We start from the raw sequence: 12,217 nt of genomic DNA on the forward strand, positions 1-12,217 counted from the left end.
AACATACATGCCTTTGAACCAAATATAATATTTTTTTCTTTTAATATCTTTCCATTGCACCTTTTTTTTCACTATTCCCAAGTCCACAATATTATTAATTCCACCTGAGAGCGCTGTTGTTGTTGCGATGTCACTTTCGGCGCAAACTCCAGAGTGTCAGGATTTCCTGTACGCGTACATGTTAAGCCCAAACAATCAAACACCGGAACTTTCTGGCAACTTTTGATGTGGGTGCAGCTGAACATTGAATGCCTTACAATAACATTGTGGGCTAGCTCACAGACGTGGAAAAGTCACATGAGCACCCGAACAAAAAGATTCTGAAATGGCATTACAAATGGCAACGACTGACAAGTCATTGAAATGAGATACCAAGGTTTTTTTAAAAGGATTTCATTTACGTGCAAGAAAGGTCAATGGCAACAATCTGCGTACACGTCGTACACATGCACATTATGAACATCGTGGATGGAGCATGACCACGTACGATGGCAGTCCAGGAGGTCAGACGTTCTAAAGTCAACTGAACTATTCATAAACATACATGTATTCATGTAAGTTTAATCTGCCTGGGAAAACCAAACGTTCAATGATTTTAAAATCACTTCAGAGTAATTTAAAGATACCGGTATAGTCCATCATTTGAAATTTGTGCATTTTGTTCGTTTGAAGCAACAAAAGTGTTCAAAATCTAATGAAGGATACTGAACAACTAACCTGATGAAGTTTTAGCCCAGCTTCAGCTGTATATTCAGAGAAAAACAGCATTCTAGGATCTCAATTTCAAATCAAAAGTTGCTGAATCATGTTTTGAATTGTTTTGAATTGCAGCTATATGCGAATTATAACAACCGCGCGCGCCTGTGCCAATGCTTGCGCGCGCTGCGCCGAATAACAAAACGAACTACTAATTTAAATTTTCCTACGGTGCGTCTTAAGACGCACCGTTGGAAAGGCCTTCTTTCGTTGATTACTTCAAAATGATAGCTTGCCAGAAAGATTAATTTCACAGGGAGTTTAGTCCCCTTACTATCTTTCAGCCAAGTATGTTTTTCAACAATGATACGCCATTTACTTTTTCGGACGGCTGCAAATGATGGACTATAGCTTTAAAGGCATTGTATAAATGAGCTGATATTGTCACAATGTTGTTTGTTGTGACAACCATGCCAAATCACTTCAGTAATTTATGCATTTGTTCAGGAGACAATTACATTTTCATTTTACAAATAACTGAAGCATGAATCACTTTTAAAATAGGAAGCCTTAATTATTTTTGGACACACAAATGGTTGGACATACATGTTGTAGTCCAGTCCATCACAAGTCCCCACAAGTCCCCACAAGTCCCCGCAAGTCCCCGCAAGTCCCCACAAGTCCTTCAGTCTCAAGTCAAGTAACTAGCTATTCAAATGAACTGTTACAAAAGCATCCCTTTGGCACTGTTCATCCCACTTCTAGTGACTGGACTTATGAAAGGACTTGACTTCAACATTGGTAAATGCAACAAGCTAACATACAATAAATGTATAATTTATAGCTGTAGGTTTCCCTTGCAAATCTAGATCTTTTGAGCATTGTAGACTGTGTCAATTGGCATTGCATGTAGTTGGCTTACCGATGTGGGGTTGGAAATTATTGTGTGACCTCTGTCCAGCTTTCACTGATTGCTCTTAAGACTGGAAAAAAAAACCTTCTCTGGATTTTCACTTTAGACATAAAAAAGTGAAACTTGCATGACATTAAAAGTCTGGATGGTTGGAGAACAGCCATCCCTTCTCATTTGAAATGCCAACCATTCGGTTTTACATGTGCTTGGCGGTTGCATGTGGGAAGTTACAGACATCGGATTGTAAAGATGGACTTTTTGGCTTAGACGCAAGAAGGTAAACCCAGACCATTTGTACAGGATGATATACTCTCAACAATATGCACTTCAAAAACGAACGTGTGAATGATGAAAGATCCTCAGCACGATGTTATCACATGATCGATAACCAGTACAAATCATTGTGCACTTGCTATAACTCTGTGAAGGTCAAATATGAATGAGAGAGCTTTAACCCTAACCCCTTGGGCTCTTTTACTAGAAAGTATCCTGAATCCACCAAAATCCATCAACTTTGCCATGCAAAATGATGTTGGTGGCCAGTGAGTCCATCAAAATCCACCAGTTAAGCGGAAGTAAATCTGTTGAGATCCTGAATCAACCAAAGTCCCCCAATGGCTCAAAATCCTGCAGTTCCGCTAGGCTTACAATCCTGAATCCATCAAAATCCACCAGTTTGTGCAATATGGAGGTATCTTGAATCCACCGAAATCCCCCCGAAACAGGGGTGTGGATTTTGATGGATTCAGGTACGTTAGGGTTAATATCAACCTCTACAAATGGTTTTTGTTTGTTGGTCTGGTTACAAGTGAAAGTGAATTTTAGAAACATCACATACACTAATTTCTCTCACCATCCTTCTCTCTTGATTGTTATCACAATGTCAATAAGTGGAGCCTACTCTTCATGATTATTATATACTTTATGAATAGCTTATACCATTGGGCCATGGGCACCTTTGTAAGTTATATGTAATAAGGCTGCATATGGATATTCCTAGCATTTCTGTAGTGCTCAGGGTTTCTACTCAGAGTGGTGGTGACTTTCAGCCGTGTCATGCGATATGGATGTCAGTGGATTCACACCTTCTACTCAGTGATTCCTCCTTTCTCCCTTGAGGAGGCGAGAGTGTTGGTGAGTGCCTACTACTTGGCTGGGCTTCTTGTGGCAGCGTTGAGGGCATCGTGGCAGCATCGTGTGACCGGTGAGGCAGAGGCCACGTATCCACCGCCGGTCGCTGTACACTGGGTTCACTTAGAGCCGCCACTAGGTGGCTATGGCTCCTATCACACACATTAATGACCTCCGACGAAGGTCTACTAGGTTGCTGTTGCTGCTGCTGCTTCTTAACAACCGCAAGATATGGGGGAGGTCCTTCCGAATCGGGATCTAATAGCTTGAGCGGTGTCTTGGTCTCACTATCTAGCACTTGTAATCCAGGCTTGCCCTTTGGGGAGCCGGCACGATTCAGTGAGTCTGTTCGATGAACAGTACCTTTTTTGGAGTCCTTTTTCGGTGGCGCTTGCTGCTGCTGCTGCTTCATACTGAGACTGCTCTCAATGCTGTCAAAGACCGTCCGATTAGGCGGGGCGCGAATCCCTGACCGACACACATCCTCGTTGAAGAGTCTTAGGCTGCGCATGAAAGGGTGGGCTTCCTCATCGTAATGCACCACCGTGGAAGGATAGTCCTCAGTTGACTCGCTGCGACGGCAAACAGTCTCTCGCTGTTGACGCAGCATCTCTTGCTGTTCCTCGCTGGAAAAAGGCCTGCCTGGTATGAGCGGCAGTTCACTTGTCTGGTGCAAAGAAAATAGGAGAATAATCAGAAAAGAGTATTGTTTGACCACACTAGACCCTTGGGAATCCAACAATATCCAACTGGTGGTAATAAATGATGGATTGAGTGGTAGACAAAAGAGTTTGGTTGTACCTGTTGGATTCTGATGGCTACAGCAGGCTTCTCACTTTGCGTAGTTTGATAGTGTTGGTTTTGGCATGGTACCGGTTATGAGCAAAATACTTGCTATATGGTTAGAGTTGAACTGGAAATTCTATAAGTGAGTATTACAGCAGCTCAACACAGGCCTGACAAGTGACAACACATTTCTCACTTTACACGTCTGTCAAGCTCAAGCTAGGCAAAGTCAACTTCTCAGCGTCATTTTCATTGATAATTTCATCATAATGTAAACCCAACCTGGTCAAAAAGTTGATAAATCAATACATACCATAAAGGAATGGCCACAGTATATATTCACTATTTGATACGCTATTTACTTCCTCAAATGAGAGATCACGTTGTTCCTGATACTCTGTGTATAATGAATGCCGTAGACTATTTACCATTTCCTTTTTGTTTTGCAATGATGTTGTTTCACTTTGGTTTGTTCCTTTTGGATTTGGTTTTGGACTTTCCTTTTCTCTTTCCTTTCATAAGCATTCTGGAAAGGCTTTCAGTCTCCCTCAAATAAAAGTTAATTCAACAAGTTGAAAAGATCAATTCCTGAATGACCAAAATATTCTAAGCATGAGATGAATGGACTTAATCTGAACTTTTGAAATGCTCAGCTTTTAATTAGCCTAGCTGAGAATGCAAGAGCATTGAGTATCTGGTGGATGAGGACCAGGAAAGGGGTATCTGAATTGGTTTACAATTGCAACAATACCATTTAATGAATCATATGGGCTTCAATTCCGTTGGAAAGATGCTGCATTTGAAAATAATGCTTTGAATGTTTGGATATTGTTAACTAGGAGTCTGCGTCAACAGCATAGAGCTATATTAAATTACTAGAGCGTTAACTCGATGTACAAAGTAATGCCTGATGGGCACATCCATGTCTGTGCACAAGCCTATGGAAAACTCGAAATTTTGTACGGCTTTTGTAAGGCTATTTGCATATCTGCGTTTGTATTCCATACCGGTGCGCCATCGAAGCCGATACGCCCAAAACCGAAACGCACGATCATTTTGCTCTACGCAAACAGCGCAACGTGTGCGCGTCCCTCCGCTGCAGATGCTTTTCGCCGTGACGTTTTTTGAACCGTCATGACGCACTTAAGTTGTTTGCGTATCTTCTACTTGTGCGTTGCATTTACAATGTAGAGTACACTTTTACAATTCAATCCATCTATTTTGATTGTGTTCTACAAACATGCACATAAATTCAAAATGTCTGCGCCCAGAGCGGCTTCAAAGCGTCTCCGCGCGCAAGAATGAGGAGTTAGCGCTCTAGTAATTTAATACAGCTCTATGGTTAACACGTACATTAAAACCAGGTACCGGTACCCAAGGAACCATGAATACAACAAAGAACAACAACCAGGAGCTAGACATGTTATGCGTGTTTGAGTTACAAACAGAGTGTGATCGGGCAGACAACTATTCCATTGAACACTGCTCAAGTAACTTGTGAATGGTTTTATTTCATAACAAAACAAAAAAAAAGAATCATGAAATTTGGCCTTTTCTAGTGGATCCATTTGGTTAATTTGAAAAAAGAAAAGAAAAAAGAGTGTCCCTTGGGTTTTGACCAATTTCAGTATACATTTTATTTACACGTACACATTACTCCTGGTTAGATGACGTCATCGGTTAAAAATTTACAAACATATTGATTTAGTCCAGAGAGGATAAATATCATGAGGTGATATTTACAATAAATGTAATACGTGTAAGTGTGTGTGTTCTTAACACGCCTAACTTCCGGTTTGAAGACGTCACAGCATTAGGGAGCCCAAGGCCAACATTGTACCCGATATCATTATCTGTGCCATGAACATCGCCACTGAAAATGGATTAAATGATAAATTTGATCCAAAAAAAGAAGAAAATTTACGTTTCAAATTCACCCTATTATACATGTAACTTCCGGTTTGATGGCATCACAAGCCTGAAACCTCGCAAAGTTGTTTGCGGTTGTCCAAAGAATGTCTACGTGCAATTTATTAAAATTTTACAATGGTTTCAAAATTTTAAACAGTTCAACTGTCTTTGACGTGCCGCTAGGGGGCGCCCTATCCGGGGTGCCGTTGGCAATGTCTAAATGATCACACAACAAAAAAATGAGAACGCTACTCCATTCATGTGAAAAGTTATAGTTGAAGGTAATTTTTAAAATTTGACCTTAATCGCTGGTAATTTGATACCTAATATGATGTCATGATGATGTCACAAAATTTATAACATCTTCAGATTAGGGTCCAAGCTCGTATAAAATTTTATTATCACCACGTCAACCATTCGGAAGAAATCTTGACTTGTGCTGATTTGAGGCTATTTCTATTTTTGGAATTTACCTAATTGTGATGTTTATCAACTAATGATCTATCTGATTACACAATACAAACCTCATGGATTGTTTTGTTCAAGAGTTGGAAGTGAAAGAAATTGGCCACTTTTTCGACTAAAATCGCTTGTAATTTGATACGCGATGACGTCATCCCAACATCACAGTAATACGCACACCTCTTGATCAGGGATGTTGTTGGCTCAAAGTACCAAGTTTATACCATTTTCCATTGAGAAAAAAAGCCGCGGAGAATTGTTGTCCAGAAAAAAAAAAAAAAAAGAAAGACGGAAAGAAGATTTATTCAAACAACTCTAAAACGGTGATTGGCTTGTCCCCGATCACCCATTCATGTATTTGTCACCATATGATTTCTTTGCAAGCTGCACTGTGCAACACCATGCTCTACAACTCCTCAGTTCAGCGCATTTTTATTGTGAATTCGATATCAATATAAGCTGTCCCCTTATCACGTATACATACTGAAACATGTGACATAATCTAAAATAAAGCTGGGTAAGTCATTTATGATGTTAGTAACAGTCACTAATGTTTTTCTATGAAGTTGGTTGATCGGCCATCACTCAGCTCCGGATCATATCAGTCTTCATGATAGCAGCTGAATGGTATGGCTGGGTAGGCCAGGCGAACATTGCAAGCTTTGGCATGGTGCCAGGACTCTAGTAGCTTGCAGGTGTGAGCACAAAACTGTCTATAGATGTTCAGCCTCCCTTTTGTAGTATTATTGCCCATGCTGGCTGCATGTACTTGTTGTTGGCAAAGTTCCATTTCAAATTAGGTTTTGCCCTTCACCGACGATGTATAAACACTGTATACTCAGTGTGTTACCTCCCGAGTGAAAGGTTGGAAAAAAGTTCCATTTTACAAGCAGGAAAATGTAAGAGAAATTGATACCAAGTCTTTGTATTAAAACTGACTTATCGAAGAAAAAAGTTCTAAAAAGGATTTCTCAAAAATTGTTCCAGATGAAAGTCATTATAGTTAACCAGCAATAAAGGATTTTTTTTCCCTGGAGCTAGTCTCTCCAGTTTGTCAACCTCACAGGCAAAATGTATCATCAAATATCACTGTAAAATAACAATTAACAAATTGCTGACTTTTACAGATCATTTACTTTGCGTGTTTTGGGCCCAGGAAAATCAAACTCATTGAGTCTTAAAACAAGATATGTTTGCGGTAGCACCATGTGAATAAATCTCTTTTGTGAGTACGGTATGTGTGGTTCTGAAAAGAACCGGAGGGACTCGATGTTTCGAACAGTATGCTCTGCCCGTCGTCAGGAGAATGAGGGGTCCAACGATGATGCGATGTTATAAGGATGGGTGCGGTGAGGCGTGAGAAGGATGCAAACTGGTGAAGCTCAAAACTGGTGAACCTGAGAAGGATGCAAGTTGACTGAGGGATGCTGGATGATCACTGGAGCGTGTCAGTACACAGTGAGGGAGCAAAGGGGAAGGTGCTCAGGGTATCTTATAGGTGACCCATAGGCGAGAACTGAACCTAAGTTGTCCTAGGGTATAGGAGACCCATTGGACTTGGACTTGAGGATGATGCCCCAGATGTCGCTGATGTAGAAACTGATGTCTTGGGGACATCTAAAAGAAACGTCGAGTCCCTCCAGTTCTTTTCAGAACCACACATACTCACAAAAGAGATTTATTTACCATGAACAGCCATCCCTCAACATTTACTCACTAACAAGAGAGCAGCATTGGTAGACTTACTGGTGGTGTGGTATCTGAAGGGGTCGACATTGAGAGTCTTTGTGATCTGTGATGAAATGGAGGCATCGGGAGATCGTTGCGTTGGCGTATGTACATAATTAAACAGCATAGCAGGCAGACAAGCGTGATCGGCGCTAAGATGGCTAAAAAAAACAGATGAAGGCTGCTGTTGTTTTCTTGGCTTTTGTTGTCATCTGTAGAGGAATAAACAAACCAAACATTACAATAGTGCTAACTTACCGAGTCATTTCATGCCAAATCCTATGGATGTTGTCAGGTGACCAACTCACATTTTGGATGAGATAGATATAAAAACTCAACACTGCACTACCGAAAAGTGGTACATGTGTAAGGCCTTTTCACACTGTCGCCACCCTACCTGTGTTAAAGTCAACACCTTAGTAAAATCCGGTTCCATAGAACATGTGTAGGCAAAACATACCATTCACACGTACACTGGGTTCAATGTACATGAGTCTGCAGTACAGGGTGAGTAAAAAAAAAAGAAACCCAAATGTTGGGACCATTGTTTTAGGGAAGTTCTTCATGTAGTATTTTCAAAAGCTTTCTTTTAGTACAAGAATCATTCAAATCACCCATGTACTTTTCAAGTTACGGAATTTTAAACACAACCACTGTTTTAAGGTTTTATCCACGATCACAAAAATGTTCAGTGTTCTTTCAGCACAACGAAAAGAAATCACATATGGATGTGTGTGAATTGTTTTCGTTTTGCTGAAAGGACGCACACCTTTTTTGTGATCCACAGACAGAACCTTAAAACGGCAGTTGTGTTTAAAATTCCCTAACTTGAAAAGTACATCAGTGATTTGAATGATTATTGTCCTAAAAGAAAGCTAAATGAATTGGGCTTTCATATCCTAGATTTTGAAAGTGCTACATGCAGAACTTCAATAAACCAATAGTCCCGACATTTGGGTTTCATTTTTTTTACTCGACCTGTAGATTTACAATGTAGGATTGTCTCCCTGGGTACAGCTTCTCAACCCTGGGCCCAAACAGGGTAGATTTTTCCCTGTGTAGAGCCTGAGCGCTGGACCCGCATAGAACTACAAGCCGTATTGGATTCTTGCTGGCATGAAGGGGGTTCCTAAAATACTAAGTGGCTTAGCTGTTTTCATGCCATTTTTAAGTGACAGTTGGCCCAACCAACCCAGCTAAAAACACTTGAGGTACCTGAATATGGATATGGGAAATTCCACGGTTACTCACGTTACATTTTTGATGTACTTTTGAGTTTCCTTGGGCTGTAATATTACCTTACAGAAAAGGTTTAATAACTGTTATCCTCATGGTAGATTGAGTAGACCTAGACCTACCTAAGCACCACAGATGACATCCAGAAAAATGTGCTATGTATGATAAACAAGACGCACAAAATCGGTTACTCACGTTACGAAAATGTAACGTGAGTAATTGTGGAATTGCCCCTTTGCATTCAAAGGCCGACATGTATATTGTAACTTGTGTACAAAACCACTAAGCACACAGCGCATTTAACCAACAGTTACATGTATGAAAAGGATGTTGAATGCCACTCCAGAGCAATTGACTTGTCTGCCAAACCCAATTAATGGCAACCAAATTATCTGTGACACGTATCCTGGATAAAATGTTTGGATACAGTAACATATGGCTGGAGCATTATTGTTTGTTGAAAGGATTAGCAAGAACATGAATAGCACTCTATGATAAGCACACACGTACCATGCTCTGGCATGATACAATTTATGTTCTTTGGCAATCAGGCAGCTGCTCCATATTTGCACAAACTTCATGGCTATTCACACAGAATAAGGAGTTTTAATGTAAACCGCTATTTAATGAATAATCATACATGTACATTGATTATTTTGGGGGAATGACATTAAAGACATAGTCCATCATTTGTAATTTGTGCATTTTGTTTGTTTGAAGCAACAAAAGTGTTCAAAATCTAATGAAGGATACTGAACAACTAACCTGATGAAGTTTCAGCTTAGCTTCAGCTGTATATTCTGAGAAAAACAGCATTCTAGGATCTCAATTTCAAATGAAAAGTTATTGAATCATGTTTTGAATTGTTTTGAATTGCAGCTACACGCGACGTCGCGCACTGATCCGACGAATTATAGCAACCGCGCACGCCTGTGCGTCGTACCAATGCTTGCGCGCGCTTCGCCGAACAACAAAACGAACTACTAATTTAAATTTTCCTACAGTGCGTCTTAAGACGTACCGTTGGAAAGGCCTTCTTTCGTTGATTACTTCAGAATGACAGCTTCCCAGAAAGAATAATTTCACAGGGAGTTTAGTCCCCTTACTATCTTTCAACCAAGTTTGTTTTTCAACAATAATTACGCCAGTTACTTTTCGGATGGCTGCAAATGATGGACTATAGCTTTAATGTCTTATGCCGGAGGGCAGACATGGCAGTTGCAAGCTGTTGCAAACGAAAGTAAACAATTTTTGTAATACAATGCTGTTGAATTTTTTATAAGTAGCCAATTCATCAATGTGAAGCACATGTACTATCACACGTACACATCATATTGCTTACTTCAGAAAAATAAATGCATTCAGCTCCCAGTAGAAGCATTTTTGCCAGCATAGTAGACTTAATAAATAAACTCTTGTGCACACTGTACCAACGGAACTGGACACACGTTTGGTATAAAAAAAACTGACAAAACAACACCACTTTCTGGTTCCTGTTTTTCAAGTGTGCATTATCAAGAGAATGTCCAGAATTTTTAGTGAGAAAGTACAAAATGTCAGCTAAAACAGTTAGTCACAATTTCATTATAAAGGAACTTTTTTTTAAACTAAACTTTTAACAATCAGTCTTAGGCCAAAAAAAAAAGTCTCCGGTTTCTGGTATGGAGCTTGCCCAAAAAGTGGTGCGGCGATGCGCCTTTTTTTTTTTTTTTACCTGATTTGTTTGCTTCAAATGTCGACTGATGACTGCAAATGGTGCCCGACTAAACTTAGTGCAAATATATGGGAGTCCGGAGAGGCCACATAAAGCTTATTCTCGACCATAACCCAATCTAAAAACACGTTAAAATTGTGCAGCAGCAGGATTCCAGTCAAACCAGTGAGTTTGGCGGTTTTGAGACATCATCTTTCATTGAAAAAAAAACCTTTTTCATTTTGCCGACGCGCATGGCTACGGCGACGCGCGCGCATACCAGAAACCGGAGACTTTTTTTTTTTGGCCTTAACTGTTACAGTTGGTAAACAAAAAACAAACTAACAATTTGGATATCTTAGCAGTTTGTACAAGTTTGCTAACTTACTGGATGACAAATTCACAGAAATGCACCCGATTTCATGAAACTCATCGTACGCGTCCTATCCCTTACGATGCGTCGCAGCTGCGCGTCCTGCGATCCATTTCACAAACACGTCGTAAGTGCTACGCGTCGTAGGTGTATCTATAGCACAACTCGGTGACTGTTTTATCATTTAGTCAGCATACAGAGTCGTCAGATCCCCTCTCAAAATGTTGTAAAACAAAATGGCGGACGTGTGATGCAATTTTAAAGGAAAACAAGCTCTCAGTGGCCTGTATAGCTACTTAAAAAATTCAACTAAAATATTCCGGGCTAATTCAAAATTATTTAATGCATTTCCCATTTACAACTTTACACACATTGTCTCGGTATTATAGTCTCGTTTATGTATTTTTATGGCATAAAACTGTCTAGGAAAAGGACGCTTCTTATTTTGCGATGACCACTAGGCACGTTGTAACTTGCGACGTGTTTTAAGCCGTTGTCAATGAACTTACGACGCGTTCAACACATCGCAAGTTTCCTGAAATGGATCATACGACGCGTCGCGAGTTGCGACGTGTTACAATCGTAACTCCAGTTGTGACGTGTTGCAGCGCTTCGTGAAATCGGGTGCTGATCCAGTAAATGCGAACAAGGAATTTCTGAACTTGCACATCAAAGTTGTGACATCACAAAAAAACAAAACTGAAAAGAGATTGTTTCAAGATTTAAAACACCCTTAACTAATATGGCATGATAAAAAAGTGGAGGCCTTGCACTCAAATATTTTTTTTTCTAAATTCAAAGCTACATGTATTACACTGTACATTCCCAAGTTGAAGTTCTAGTTTGCCTTTTTAAATACCATTTGAGAGGAATCCTGCCATACAGCCTGATTGGCCCATCGGACAACTACCGGTAAACCTCTGTCAAAAAAACTGTTTACATACACACAAACCATCAAGTAGAACTAGAAATCGTTTTTCCAGTGTGCATGTAATGACAACTTAAATGCCTACCCGAGATGCAAGTATCTACTTATACCTTCAAAATTGACTGTTTCCCAGTTGTGTGACTCTGCCAATGTTCATAACAGACTTGAACAGTTCACAGGTCACAGACGTGCACATGTTAAACTTCCACCTTGATATGCATTTGCAAACCAGTGCACTGGCAAGGTACTGGTATACAGTGTGCACTGCATGCAGGGAGCCTTTGAAATTGAAAAAGCTGTGATTTATCCCATAGCCATTTCCTTACATGTACAATTTCAGCAGTCAACAATTTTGTTGGG

General features: G+C 40.1%; 1 protein-coding gene across 1 annotated transcript in view; it reads right to left on the bottom strand.

Moving 5' to 3' along the window:
- Positions 1–973: 973 nt before the first annotated feature.
- LOC119746166 overlaps positions 974–12,217 on the bottom strand; it is a 69,556-nt gene continuing 58,312 nt past the window's right edge. The window contains exons 5-6 of the mRNA XM_038222977.1: positions 7,646–7,839; positions 974–3,407 (exon numbers count right to left, since the gene is read on the bottom strand). Of these exons, the coding sequence (XP_038078905.1) occupies positions 2,664–3,407; positions 7,646–7,839 (938 nt within the window). The 3' untranslated portion in view covers positions 974–2,663. The remainder of the gene's footprint in view (positions 3,408–7,645; positions 7,840–12,217) is intronic.

This window comes from Patiria miniata, unplaced genomic scaffold (assembly GCF_015706575.1).
Source record: "Patiria miniata isolate m_02_andy unplaced genomic scaffold, ASM1570657v1 HiC_scaffold_12, whole genome shotgun sequence".
NCBI classification, from domain to species: domain Eukaryota; kingdom Metazoa; phylum Echinodermata; class Asteroidea; order Valvatida; family Asterinidae; genus Patiria; species Patiria miniata.